The sequence below is a fragment of the Crinia signifera genome, chromosome 5, assembly GCF_055691185.1.
Source record: "Crinia signifera chromosome 5, ASM5569118v1, whole genome shotgun sequence".
NCBI lineage: Eukaryota > Metazoa > Chordata > Amphibia > Anura > Myobatrachidae > Crinia > Crinia signifera.
Window position 1 is genome coordinate 266,315,966 of NC_139221.1, and position 14,644 is coordinate 266,330,609.

Below are 14,644 nucleotides of genomic sequence, written 5' to 3' on the forward strand. Positions count from 1 at the left end.
CTCACACATGCACAAACACAGAGGCAATCACAAGGTAGCAGACTAGCTTTTGAAGCATTTGCTTCGAGTGGGCTTACTAGTATTTTATATATATATATATATATATATATATATATATATATATATATATACTCATAATAAACTACAGCTCTGGGGCAACTACTTCTAATTCTCCTTGACTTTGCTGCATTTGACACTGTTGGGCACTCTTTTCCCACACATGTTACTTTTCCTTGCGATTCATGTTTTGTGACTAATGTGGAGTGCCGGGTTAATTGTATCATGTAGTTGCCATATTTAGCATATCTATCATATCTGTGAAACCAAAACTATACTCTTTTTAGCATTAAGCAATAATGAACAGCAAATGGATTTAGCTCTGGCAATATCTGACTGTCAGGAAAGTCATTTACTAATAAGGAATTATACCCTCACTAATTATTTTATTTCTAAGCATGTACCAAAACTTAAAGCAAAAAGGTACATAGTGGCCCTCATTCTGATCACTGAACTCATCCGTGCACTGGGACGGGCAGTTCGATGGTGAAGATCTGCGCACGCGCATAAGTGATTATGCGCATGTGCAGGTCTTCACTGCGTGCGCCCTCGGAAAGCAGCTCACGGGAGGGGGGGGGGATGCTGGGGGTCCCCATGTGAACGGGGGGGATGCTGGGGGTCCCCATGCTGACCGCCCTGTTCTGAGAGCAGGGCGCCGCTAATCTAAGTCACCAGAGAGTGACTTAGCTTAGCGAGTGCTATAGAAATCATTTGATGGTCGGCGACCATCGAATGATTTTGGGCACCCACGCAAGGCTGCGAATGGATGTTTATGCAAAACATCCATTTGCAACGCTGCTGGAAAAATAGGTGTGTAGCGGGTGGGGGGAGGGGCTTCTTTACAAGGCTCGCAAAGCAGCAAACTAATGCTGCTAACCACAATGAGGGCCTGTATGTATTGGATGAAAAATATTTAAAATGTATGGAGTATCATTATATAATCAAACTCACCTATTACAACCAAACAGCCTTAACAACATTGTCCACAGTTAGCGGCAATGAAGAATAGTTTATTGAGGTCTGTTCTTTTGGTGGGTATATCATCTAAATGCTAGATATAAAAGTAAAAAAGAAGCAAAATATTGCAATCATGATTTACACAGGTATGATTGTGGGAGTAAAGATAGTATCACACAATTACTAGAATCGATTGTGCATTAAAATTTAGTTGTAATTCTGATGTCAGCCAGTAGGGGGTATTAGTGATAAGGATTATTATTGACCCTGATTAAGAAAGGTTCATATACATAACCTGGAATAAAATTAGATTTCCAATAAGGGTTAAAGAATTTCCAAATAAAGTATCAAATGAAGATATATTTATTTTTTCATAAATCACAATACAGGATGTATGCGTGTGTGCGTATCTTTGCGTATATATGTATATATGTCATTTATTTCCTTTTTTTTTAAATAAACAATTAAGGCATACAAGACCAAATTATTTATATTAGAAATGGAAAGTAGAAAAAAAATGAAAGAAGGATAAAATCTAATCTTCATCTGCTCGCAGTGTGGAGGCCACTTCCAGGACGTGCGCGGCCAGTACGTGCCTGAGGAAGTGAACTGCGCATCCTGGAAATTAGTTAAAAATTTGAAATGATGCCTATTTTATTAATTCTTTTTTTTTTTTACAATTTCTCCATACTTCCGGTTTTAGGAATGAATTCAGCTTTCACAACTTCTTACATAGCTCAGTGTTTGGCTGTAATTAGACAAGTCAAATATAGGGCCTGATTCTGGTTCACTTGCAAAATCAAATTATATGTGGTAGGGAATATAGATGGTAAGCTCCACTGGGGCAGGGACTGATGTGAATGTTCAAATATTCTCTGTAAAGTGCTGTGTAATATGTGTGCGCTATATAAGAAACTGTTAAGAAATAAATAATAGTAAATAAATATAGCACTGCCAAAGAAATGTCTCCCTTCTCTGAACTAGGGCAACTGAGTCCCCCCACCTCCCCAGGAACACTTTAAGTCCTGCTATCCACGCTTGCAGAACCTGTTTCTGTCCGGAAGACGAGACCACATTACTGAAGACGTGGACCAGATATTGTAATGTTATCTAGTATAACATGGTTCTATCTTGAGCTCCCCAAATTTGTATAATACCTTTGGGAAATGAATCAAAAGACTAGAGAGATGAATACTTAGAACATTAAGCATTTCTAATGCTGCCTACAACATGGTCTGGGTGTATATCTTATGTTTTTATTGTATATGGAAATTACCATAATAAAAAGTAAAAAAACTGGAATTTCCACCATATCAAGTGAAGCATTTGGCATTAAAGGATCTTTAAAAATTGAATCCTCTCTTTGCAACTTATTATCTCATTCTAAAAGTATTCTTGATCTTTCTTTTTGTATGTTAGTACTTTAAGTCATATAAAGCCTTTTAGCTATTTTTATTGGAACCTAAGGATTGTTTTTCCATGTCCAAATGCATTTTCACGAGCCAATATGTCATCACAACAAAGACAAAATATTTAAGAATAAACACATTTTACTGTGATACTAATCCTGAGTGATCATTGATTAATGCTGAAATAATTCCACAGGGACTCCCGAGTTGTCGTCTAAACATATTTAAAATTGTTTGGTTTTGTTCTCCAAAATAGAACAACTCAGTTTACAGAGCTATAATGTAACTGCAACTTGTAGTATAAACTATAAAATCCTCAGTGTATTTAGATTGCTTACAAAGGCTTATACCCCATACACAAACACACAGATGTATTAAATCGTGTTTAGCAACTGGGATGTATTCGACTAGGCCGGGCTTGATATAACATTTCATGTAAGTGCATTTGCGCGAGTTGCTGCAAAATGATCCCTACTATGTGCATGTGCACAATTATTGAGCCTTGTACATACAGTATCTTGCCCTTGCTGTTCCTTGCACTTGAAGTGATGGCTCACCAACTACAGTACAGCAAGGCAGTGCATACACAAGTTTAACCATATCTGTAATGTATTAGATTTTGAATGTGCAATGATTTATAAGTCACCAGAAATAGCTGAGATGTAGCAGCTGGGCAATAGGCGTACTGGGAAACCAAGCTGTGCTGTTCGGCAGATATAAATCCCACACTTTGCCAATGGCTTGGACATTTCTGCAACTGAAAATTAGGGTCTTTCCCACCTTTTGCTCCTACCTCCATGTCGGTTTGTATCTACCCAGTTTGTTTAATCACTGTTGTCTCCAATTGTGAAGTGCAATGGAATATATAAGAAGCTGCAAATAAATAAATAAATAATAAGCATTGTGACCACGTCTGAGACACTGGAGTTGATTTAATAATGGAGCAAGTCGTGTGAGTGCAGCTCTGGGTTGAATTCACCTGACAGAGATTCAACATAGCTGTGCCCATGCAAATATATGTACATACTTATGGAATACCATGAATGGCCAGGAGAAGAGTGGGCAACTATGGTGTGACTGCCCCAGACAGGATAATAGGGGCAAAGACCCCAAATTGTGACACAATAAGCTCCTACTAGTGGGAAGACTTAATTCAAGGATAGAGGATAGTATGAGCTACAATGCCGTTCCATTAACAGGGAGAACATGGGTTTATTATGTTAAATCCTAGAGACAACAAGAGGAGGGCATGGGGTTGTGCCATCACGTAGCCTGAAACCTGACCCTCTAAAGGAGAGGGTAGGCCTTGAAGCTGTGGGTTCCACCAATGATTGCGCTGTACCCATGTAGACCAGACTGACCTCAAACACAGTGAACACTAATTGTCATACACTGGCCATTTACAAGTTTTCTTTATTAGGTATGTTTTGTTTTCAAAAATAAAGTTTCTATATAACCATGTACAGTATACAGTGTTTTTGCTGATTTTACTTATTTTCTTGTGCTTTCAAGTAAGAAAAAACACAATTTCATCCATCGGAGAAACACTGCATGCTAATCTGTCTGTCAGGAGCAAATCAAATGATTCTTGACAGTTGCAGTGAACCAGGAACTGTCAGTGACAACACAATTCAAGTGTGGAGGAGTACAAATGGGTGCAGGCTGGCCGCCAAAGTAGATCTATTTCAGCAGTTAGAAATGATGGTTCGGACCCAAATTCTGTATGGAAGATCATAACAATTCGAAACTACCAACATCCAATAGTGCAGGTTTGAATTAATCCTGCTCTGTTATGACAATTCGATAGTATGCAAATAATTGTTGTGTGTTAATACGTTTTATTACTGCGCTACTGATGAAGAAAACAGGTGCCAATGTGTCAGTGTCTCTCCAGCATTGAACGTTAAGTGTGTTTCAGTATGTATCATGTCTTTCTGGCTGCCTGCCAAGTCTATTGTAGGGAAGACAGCTTATAAAGACTTCGGCTCCATTCAGTTGTCCAGGAAATAAGTAGAAGTGTTATAGCACCTTTATTTTCAGAATCAGAATCAGAATCAGAATCAACTTTATTGGCCATGTGTGCTTGCGCACACTAGGAATTTTTTGTGGAGTACAGTGCAGCATCAAGCAGGGATGAAATGGGGGGGGGGGGGGGGGAACGACGACACATTACATGCATACCATTGAGACATTTTACACATTCCATTGAGACATTAAACGCATTACATTGAGAGCATTAAGACATCATTTGCGGGGATCACATGCCTGCCAAGCTGCACAGCGCCTAGGCAGCCATCAGCGGCGCCCCTGGTCGTTGCAGCAGCCAGGTAGGTAGCAATATAAGCAGGACAGTACATTTATCACATAGGGGACATGAACCCGCCGAGCTGAACAGCGCCTAGGCAGCCATCGGCGGCGCCACTGGTCGTTGCGGCAGCCAGGTAGGTAGCAATATAAGCAGGGACAGTACATTTATCACACAGGGGACACATACCCGCCAAGCTGCACAGCGCCTAGGCAGCCATCAGCGGCGCCACTGGTCGTTGCAGCAGCCAGGCAGGTAGCAATATAAGCAGGGACAGTACAGTTAAGCAGGGACAGTACAGTTAACACATGATACATTTGCACAGTTCCTAGGCAGCCATTTGCGGCGCCAACTTGAATCTTCCTGGGGGAGAGCCGTGGGTGGTGGGGGGAGGAGGGGGCAAAGTCAGTGAGGCCGGGGGAGAGTCAGTGGAAGTGGAGGCGGGGGGGGGAGGGCGCGGAGCTGCCACAGAGTTTACCCGGGGCTGGTGCGGCCTGTTGGGGGGGGGGATCCTACCGGCCACTGCGGTGAAATTGCCGGGGGTCCTCCTGGCTGATCTGCCTCCTGTCCTAGGTGGCGGGGGATGGGTCCCTTCTCACCGGGTCTGCTGGTCTTCTTTCGCCTTCTTTTGCCCGGCACTGCGTCCAAAGGGCAGTGGAGGTGGTCCTAGGGTGTCCCCCCCGGCCGGTGGTGTTGCCGGGGGCATCCGTTCACTATTCAGCCACTGTGAGCCGGCCGCGTCACCTGAGATGCAGGGGCCGCGTCAGAGCCGGCAGGAGCCGGCAGGAGAGGCCGCGGCTGCACTGCTTGGTCCGGGCCTCGATTTCCGTAATTTTGTAATTTACTTGTTTCCACTGTTTCTATTGTTACTGGAAAATAACAGTAGCAATAATAAAATATTTTTGCAAATCAAATTTGGTAACTCTTTTTCTCTTTTCCTAAAAGAAGCCCTGACTTTAATTATTGGTATGCTCTCTGCATCCCGACAGAACAACGGTGCCAGAACTTTGAAAGGGATCCGAATGTTGACACTGGAATGCAACATCCGACAGACCCTTTCGGTAAGTATGCGGGCAGCCTTTCTAGCTACTGTAATTAATATTGCCTTAAGGGTACTTGTTTCCTAGAACGGCACCCACTAAGCTATTTGCTTAGTGGGCTATTCTGCGTAGGGTAATGGCATTGCATGGGCCATTTCAGTGCTGTGCGATTTTTTCATGTAATATTAGGTATACAATAATATTATTGTATGTCATAAAAAGAGGTTTTACGCACCCCCCCCCCCCACTATCCACGCCACCCGAAGCATGGCGAGCGCAGCGAGCCCCGCAGGGGTGGCGGAATGCGTCCTCCGACTTTTTCATACCCCCACTATCCACATCGGCGTGGAGTTGATTTTATATAGTGTGGCGAGCGCAGTGAGCCACCGAGCCCAAAGCGCGGCGAGCGCACGCGGAATACATGTAAAGTAATCCGTGTCCCCTCGCTGCGCTCGCCACGCTGTGCTCGCCACGCTGTGCTCACCACACTGTATAAAATCAACTCCACGCCGACGTGGATAGTGGGGGTATGAAAATGTCGGAGGACGCGTTCCGCCGCCCCTTGCGGGGCTAGCTGCGCTCACCACGCTTCGGGTTGGCATGGATAGTGGGGGGGTGCGTAAAACATCATTGTTTGTCATACAATGATATCATTGTATAGCTAATGTAATGGCATCGCACACCCTATAAAATCACATGCGATCGCATGTGATTTTGCGGGAGGTGCGATGCAATGCGATCCCCTGGGGCACACAGAGCAGTGAATAAATTACATTAAAAAATCGCATCACATCGCATCGCACGGCACTAAAATGTTCCATGCGATGCTGTGCAATGCGATTTCCCTACGTTTGCGTACATAGAAAATCTGGGCGCCGTTCTAGGAAACAAGTACCGCCTTAAGATAGGCAATATATTGAGTAGGTAGATAGTTATAAGACCAAACATCAAAGTCTGCTAACTTAAACACATCCCATGTGAAAGGCAAATTATAGTAAATTTAGTAAATTGCATAACCAAATTGTGAAGTCTGTAATGAAGTTTTTTAATTTTGCGGTAGTACCAAACATTATGTATAATTCGTAATTAACATGGCATTTTGGATAAGTTCCCAAACTAACGAGTAAAATATGACACCTTTGGGCATGTGAGATGTCATCTCTGTTTAAGCTATTTAATGTGAATTTCTTATCATTTTGGAGAGCCAACATAATGCATGGTAATTTGCATAGATGACAAAACACAATTGGAAGTAGTAAACTCCAGGAAGTCAGTGGGACCAAGCTGCCCACAGACCAGATGTTCTTGATAATACATGACAATAACTCACTATTTAAATATTACAGTTTGAATTCTATTGAGGTGCAGAGCATGAATAGAGAACGAAGATGGCATTGGGTAGACAAGTGATACTGGGCAATAGCTTATTAAATATGTAGGGATGTAATTACTAGATTCTGATTTGATGCCCATAGCAACATCCCATCTTCAATAGAATGCAGATCTTAGTAAATAAACCCTGTAGTGTCTGGTCTTTAGATATAAAAGAAGTCCATGATTGTTGTAGTCCTCCCAAGTGTTATACGGTGATGGTGTGATGTCGGGGTTGCCACATAAAGGTATATATTTGGTAAAATGTGGGTCAGAGCTTCATTGTTTGTGGATGGAGAGCCAAGCATCCCATAATAATACATTTGCAAGTCCTTTATGGAGTTTAAAGCATGATCTCTGAAACATTGGCAAGACCCAAAGATCATTCAGGTGTAAAGAAGAAATCCACTCGGATATAAACTATACCATACATTAAACAGATAAAATAAGTCCAGAAGCACCATATACATAGACCAGTGTTGGGAGAGGTTGAGAAACAGAAGGAAAGTAGGATCGGATAATAAGGAGGAGGTGTGAGCTGGAAACATATCCCCTGGTTACAGATGTGCAGGACAAAATATGTAAGATAAAAACGCGTAGAACTTAACCACATCACACGATGGGGCAGATTTATAAATCTCGGCGAGGTGATAAAGTGTCTGGTTTTTATCACCGGCCAATCAGCTCCTAACTGTGAAGTTACAGGCTTGGTTTGAAAAATGACAGGTAGGAGCTGATTGGCCAGTGATAAAAACCAGACTCTTTATCACTTCAGCAAGCTTAATAAATCTACCCCTGAGAACCATAGGGTGGTAGAACACAGAGAGCCTTATTCAGATTTGTACGCAGACCCAATGGTTTATGCACAAATCTGATGGTTTGTGGTCTGTGCATAAATAAGACTCACTCTGCATATGTGCAGAATAGGTCTTGCGATATTGCCTCATTCCCATTTAGTAGGTGCACCAAGATCAAGGACTGTGTGTACACAGACTTACTAGACCTCGCTGTCTGGATCCAACTACCAGTCTGAATATGCTTCGGCTTATGCAGACTGACCAAGATCTGATACCATTGCGTCAAAACCAGTGATTTGCGGAGATCCGTGCATGCGCGGTGGAGACTGAGTGCTCTAGTGCTCAGACTCTACAATGCAGTGGAGGTTCACACTTGCACAATATGTGCATGCACATGCACTACTGCTCCTGGTGCGGCTCCCGGCAGAGAGGAGGGGACACGTGCCTCCTCCTCTCTTAAGACACCAGCAGGCACTATTCATAAGTATGCTCACTCACAATGATACATTTCCAGATGTGCTACAGACCTGATCCCAGAGGACACTGCTACTTCTCAGGAGCTATTACAGGGAACCTCTTATGCAGCTGGGACCTGTAAGAAGAGGAGGAAGGAGTCAGGAAATATAAGCCCATACAGGTCTCGACAATCTCGAATGCTGGAAACAGAGGACACATCAACACGGATTGGGTATGAAATCCCGACGGTCAAAATACCGACAGCTATTGACCGACGGTCAAAATCTAGACAAGGTCAAAATCCAGACAAGGTCAAAATTCCAACATGGTCAAAATACCGACATTTAAAATCCTGACAAGGTCAAAATACCGACATAGAATGTAGACAGGAGAAAAAGTCAACATGACTTTCGGTCGACAGGTCGTGAGGTCGACATGGGTTTTTTCGCTGTTTTTTTTACCCGAATGTCAACACAGTCAACAAGGACACAGTTCGAAGTCAACCGCAGCCCCTCGCAATGATTCGGGCACGGTGCCTCGCTGCGCTCGGCACACTATTTTGTTCTCCCACCATGCTGTAGTGGATAGTAGGGCATGAAATACTGCCTATCGGCACATGTCGGGTCCAAAAACAGTGAAAAAACCCGTCGACCTTGCGACCTGTCGACCGAAAATCATGTTGATTTTTTCTCCTCTCTACATTCTATGTCGGTATTTTGACCTTGCCGGGATTTTAAATGTCGGTATTTTGACCATGGCGGTATTTTGACCTTGTCTGTATTTTGACCTTGTCGGGATTTTAAATGTCGGTATTTTGACCTTGTCGGTATTTTGACCTTGTCGGAATTTTGACCGTTGGTCAATGGTTGTCGGTATTTTGACCGTCGGGATTTTGATCATCTGGATTTTGACTGCATCCCATCAACACAGAGGAAACAAGGCAACATAACACTGTGCCATGACAGTACCACCCCTATGGTTGGATTAAAACACCCTAAAAATGGCTTGCAAGGCTACTTCCTGTGAAATTCCAGTTCTGCCCCTGACTAAGCTATCTGTCCAATTTGGCCACATCATCCAGTGCACTGGCCCATCCCCACTCTTGGTGGAATGGGATAATTTGGTCTACAGTAAGTTGGTCTACAAGCATTAGGTCGATACCATTAGGTCAATATGATGATAGGTCAACATGGTTCTAGGTCGACATGGGTGAAGGTCGACAAGGTTCTAGGTTGACATTGCTTTAGGTCAACAGGTCATTAGGTAGACACAAGTATTAGGTCAACATGGTCTTGGTCAGCAGTCAAAAGGTTGACATGGGGTTTTTCACAGTTTTTTGACCCCAACACAGTCAACATGGACACTGGTTAAAGTGCACCACTTCCCCTCGCATGGCTTGCTGCACTTGCCATGCTTCGGGCACACTATTTTATTCTCCCATCACTCCCTAGTGGATGGTAGTACATGAACTACTGCCTGTCGACACATGTCGGCTCTAAAAACAGTCAAATGTCAACCTATTGACTCAACCTAATGCTTGTGTCGACCTAATGGCCTGTCGACATAAAGCCATGTCGACCTTGAACCATGTCAACCTTCACCCATGTCGACATATCCCCATGTCAACCTAATGGTGTCGACCTAATGCTTGTCGACCATCATGCTGTAGACCAAATGACCGTATCTCCTCTTGATGGCCTGCTCCTGGCCCCCACTCTTCTCTTTAGCACATAAACAGCAGAGACTTATTTTATCTTACTTTATGATTTTACCTACAATGTCCCTCTCTCTCTATCGCAGCATTCTGCTGCCAGCCCTTTTATTGGATGGAGCCGCCAAATTATCAGATACTCTTAACGGTTGATGCTCAGTGGCATTGACATACCCTGTATCTCATCTTAACCATAGAAACATTTATCTTTACAATCAGTTTTAATATATGTGACTTGATTTGAACAGCAGAAACCTCAGTGCTTTCTGTATGACTAAACTGCTCCCAATAACAGGAGAAACATAAGGGTTTTATAAAAGTGCAATTACTCTTATATGACAGTATGAAATCCCATTACAGCAAGAGGCATCCTACCACAGAAAACATAGCTACAATCGTACTTCTCATGGTTGGAAAGGAACTGATGACTATATATCAGAATATAAAAATATCGCTTATAGTCAAAGTGGAAAATAAGAGGGTCATTATCGTCCCCATTGTATTTCTGAGTTACAAGATGTACGGTAGTTGTAATATATTGTTATCCTCTGAGGCTTTAAGGAGAAAGTAAAATATTGTTTACTCAGCACAAAGGTATCTGTTGCTAAAATAAAACCACTAAGTATTTTATAAGGCTTTCAGTCAAGCACAATTGTCTAATCAGGCTGGATAGGGATGCCTCAGTGATTTGTCAGGCTCATAAATGGACCTATCTTTCTTATTTTAGAAAGTAACGTCAGTACCTTATAAATAACTTTTTTTATCTCAAGTTTTAAAGATGTGTAATAATATAAACTATAGAAATACTGATTATTAGCGTTCAATAAAAAAAAAAAAAGGGGGGGGTCTCCAATATGGGCATAAACTAGTTTTTTCGGTTATTTAAGATGTGGTATAGTACAAGACGAAAACATAATAAACTATAAAAAAAATTACCACTATAGATGTTTTATGAGAGCATAGGGGGATTATATTGCCTAAATTCCGAGATGAGAATTATTCCATGTAATTCATTAGTACAGTATGCAGGTAATGCAAATCTCCACGGGATACAGCCATTGCCAGGACAGCCTTTTATCACACGCACTGTCTCAGAAATTAATGATAGATTGGTCTGAAATGTCATAGCGATCTGCAAATACTGTAGCAGTGAGATGTGATGATCATGGGTAACTAATGTAAACATACTGTATGTAAAAAGACCCTTCGATCACTTTATTGCATGACATACAGTACACATAATTATTACAGGTTGTAGATCAGTACTATGGTAGATCACCAACATTCCCTGAAGAGCTTACACCACTTGTGCGTTGTGGGACTGTGATGCTCTGTACAGACCTTCGAACTGTGCTACCCAACACTGCGGCAATACAGTGTAACGACGCATCACATCTGCCATATATAGTAAACATTGTATAAAGGAGTAATGTTGTGCATGCATCAACACCATGGAATCATCCCGTTAGGTGAGCGATGGATTGGGTATACACACTATGCAATGATCGTGCAGACTGAAAGTAACAATATTACACAATATATCATATGGTGTGTACCCAGCTTTACTCACTCTTTCTCCTACTTTCTTTGAACTGTAGCTGTCACACAATACTTACCTACCCTCCCATAATGGCCTGGAGGGTCGTGAAAATCAGGTCCCCCTCCCAGCCCCCCGGAAGGGAGGGCAAGCCCCCCGCATTTAGCAGGGCAATAGCATCAGCCCCCTCACCCCTTCCCTCTGCTAGTCAAATACCGGCATTCGTGGCTCTTAGGGGAGGGGTCGGGGCTATAATTATGCAATTTTAGTACCACCCCCCACCCGAAGAGCCACAAATCACGCTATTTACAGGAATGGGGGTGGGGCTTAGCAATGGCAAGTTCCCCTCCCCCCCTACACATGTAGCTCCCAATGTAATGCTGCTAAAACACGTGAGTGGGCGCTCAGGGACTCACCAGCCATACTGCCCATGTGCATGTGATGAAGGTTATACAACTGGCATGTATGATCTAATGCTTGTGGCTTGTGAATGAGACTTTGGCCCCATCTGGTGCTGTAGCACAATGCACAGTGATTTATATTTGCATAGGTAGGAGAAATCCTTCGATGGTCGGAGACCATCAAATGATTTCTCCTGCTGCAGGCACATGCGAGAGGATGTGTGTTCGTAATATATCCCGTTGCATGGCTGCGAGGGAAAACAGCGGCATGAGGGGATGCCCGTGTATTTCCTGGGCAGCGGGGCAACGTCACAAGGACTCAGTAAGCTGTGAGCTTATCAGCTGACCGAGTCAACTAGAATCACCCCCAATATGTATATAGGAGACAGTCATCAGCTATAAATGTATAGGAAAGATGACTTACAGTACATGTTTTTTTTTTTTTTTTAACATGTTTTTATTGAAACACCGAAAATCACAATGTTACAGAATGAATTTATGAATAGCAATTTCAATACAGGTAACATAGACATGCGAAAAAGAAGTCTTTGAACAGTATTTTCTCTTTTATCAGGCACTGTCCATCACAATTAAAGGTCTCGGCAAAGCATAACATGTGTCTGAGTCTTTTATTTTTTCACCTCAGATATATATAACCTGTCTATGAGCCCTTGGTGTCCCAGGGCTGTCAATCTAGTTAATAAAAGCATCTCACTCTTAGGTGTCTATGGTTATGGGGGGGTCCCCTGAAATAAGTCTCATTAGGTACCATTGGGTATCCTTAAATGAGTTATGGAGTTTTGTTCTGATTTCAGGTGAGAGCACAGTTATATAGCTTTCCCAGGTGTCAAATATTTTCTTAGTTTGACGTTCTTTGTCTAAGAGACCCTCAATCCACTCCATGTTGAATACATGGAACAGTTTTGTTTTAAATAACTGCATAGAAGGGGGAACAGCGTCGATCCATGTCTGCAGAATGGCCTTGCGCGCGACCGCACTAACAATCACCAGAAGCCGCCTACACCCTCTGGTTATTCTCTGGTCCTCAGGCAGTATACCAAAGATAGCCCATTGATCAGTGAAAGGGACATAGTTCACCAGGTGGTCCTGTGCAAACTTCCTGACCTGTAGCCAAAACAGTTTAATTATGGGGCAATCCCAGAAATAGTGGTATAGGTTTGCCTCGCCGGCCTGGCACCTCGGGCATGCTGCCGTGGGGGCCATCCCAGCGAGGAATTGTCTGCGGGGGGAAAAATATGCCTTATGGAAAATGTTGAGAAACATTTCTTGGTATTGTATAGCGGGTAATAATTTCCTGGAGCGCCACAGTGCCTTGGTTAGCACCGGGCATGTCAGGTCTGGCATCGCCTGTGTCCAGGCTTTCATCCCTGTGGTGATGGTGTCATGGTCTATAATTTGCCGGAGAAAATTATAGTGAATAGAAATAGCCCGTCTTTCGGCCACCCCAGTTAGGAGCATCGCGTCTAGAGCGTTTGCCCAATCCGCCTCTGAGAAGTAGCGTATCACTTGCGATGCATAGTGCGTAGCTTGCATGTATGCCAGAGGGTGTCTTCCAAATGTTGGAAAGTTCTCTGACGCTTTGACAAAAGACATAGGTTTTTTCAGGTCGATGTCAATCAGGGCTCTGACAGTGGACAAACCCTCAGACCGCAGACTCCCAAACGGTTGGCCGCCTGACCTCCCTGGAATTCTGGATTATGTATAAAGGGTAAGAATAGAGATTTGTGGGCATTGAGATTTAATCTATGTCTAAGGATGTGCCATACTTTGCGTGTGGACCATAGAAGTGGGTTAAGTTTAATTTGTTCGTCCACCTCCTCGTCTTGCATATGGAGGAAGCCCACCAGATCACAATTAACCAAAAACTCCCCTTCAACCCTGGTATTAGCGTAAACCTCCCGGCCGTGTAGCCAATCCCTTAAAAAGCGGAGTATAGATGAGTGATTATAGTGTAAAATGTTTGGGAAGTTAATTCCTCCATTGAAAACTGGTTGCTGTAGTTTATATAGTCCTATACGGGGACGTTTAGCTCCCCATATGAATTTCCTGAACAGTGAGTCTAACAGTCGCAGGTCTCTCTGTGGTAATAACAATGGGAGGGCTTGAAGCAAGTACAGCAGGCGCGGGAAAGTTACCATCTTAATCAGGTTGGCTCTACCCACGTAGGAAAGTTTCAAGTGTCTCCACCCCTCTAATTCTCTAGATGTCGTCTGGATCGCTTCTGTTATATTAGTTCTATATAGGTCCGCGCCTCGTTTTGGGAGGTGTATGCCCAGGTAATCAATGGTAGCCTTCTCCCAATGGATCGGGAAGCCCCTACCCCAGGAGGGCTTGTGGATCTGAGGGTGCAAGAACAGCCCTGAAGACTTGGAGACGTTTATTGTATAACCTGAAATTTCTCCATAGTCGTCTAGTTTTTCCAAAATTTTCCCTAGTGACTGCCCCGGGTTACCTATATATAATAAGACATCGTCCGCAAAAGCCGAGAGCTTTAATTCGGAGTTCCCTATCTTAATTCCCTCAAACACTGGCCAGGACTGCAAAATTCTGAATAGTGGGTCTATGCATAGGTTGAATAGTAA

General features: G+C 43.1%; 1 protein-coding gene across 1 annotated transcript in view; it reads left to right on the plus strand.

Moving 5' to 3' along the window:
- The window catches only part of LOC146005802 (piRNA biogenesis protein EXD1-like), a 33,267-nt gene extending 20,095 nt beyond the window's left edge, over positions 1–13,172 (plus strand). Inside the window, exons 2-4 of the mRNA XM_083145228.1 lie at positions 8,451–8,624; positions 10,464–10,622; positions 13,091–13,172. Coding sequence (XP_083001354.1) covers positions 8,451–8,624; positions 10,464–10,622; positions 13,091–13,172 — 415 coding nt within the window. The remainder of the gene's footprint in view (positions 1–8,450; positions 8,625–10,463; positions 10,623–13,090) is intronic.
- The last annotated feature ends 1,472 nt before the right edge of the window (positions 13,173–14,644 follow it).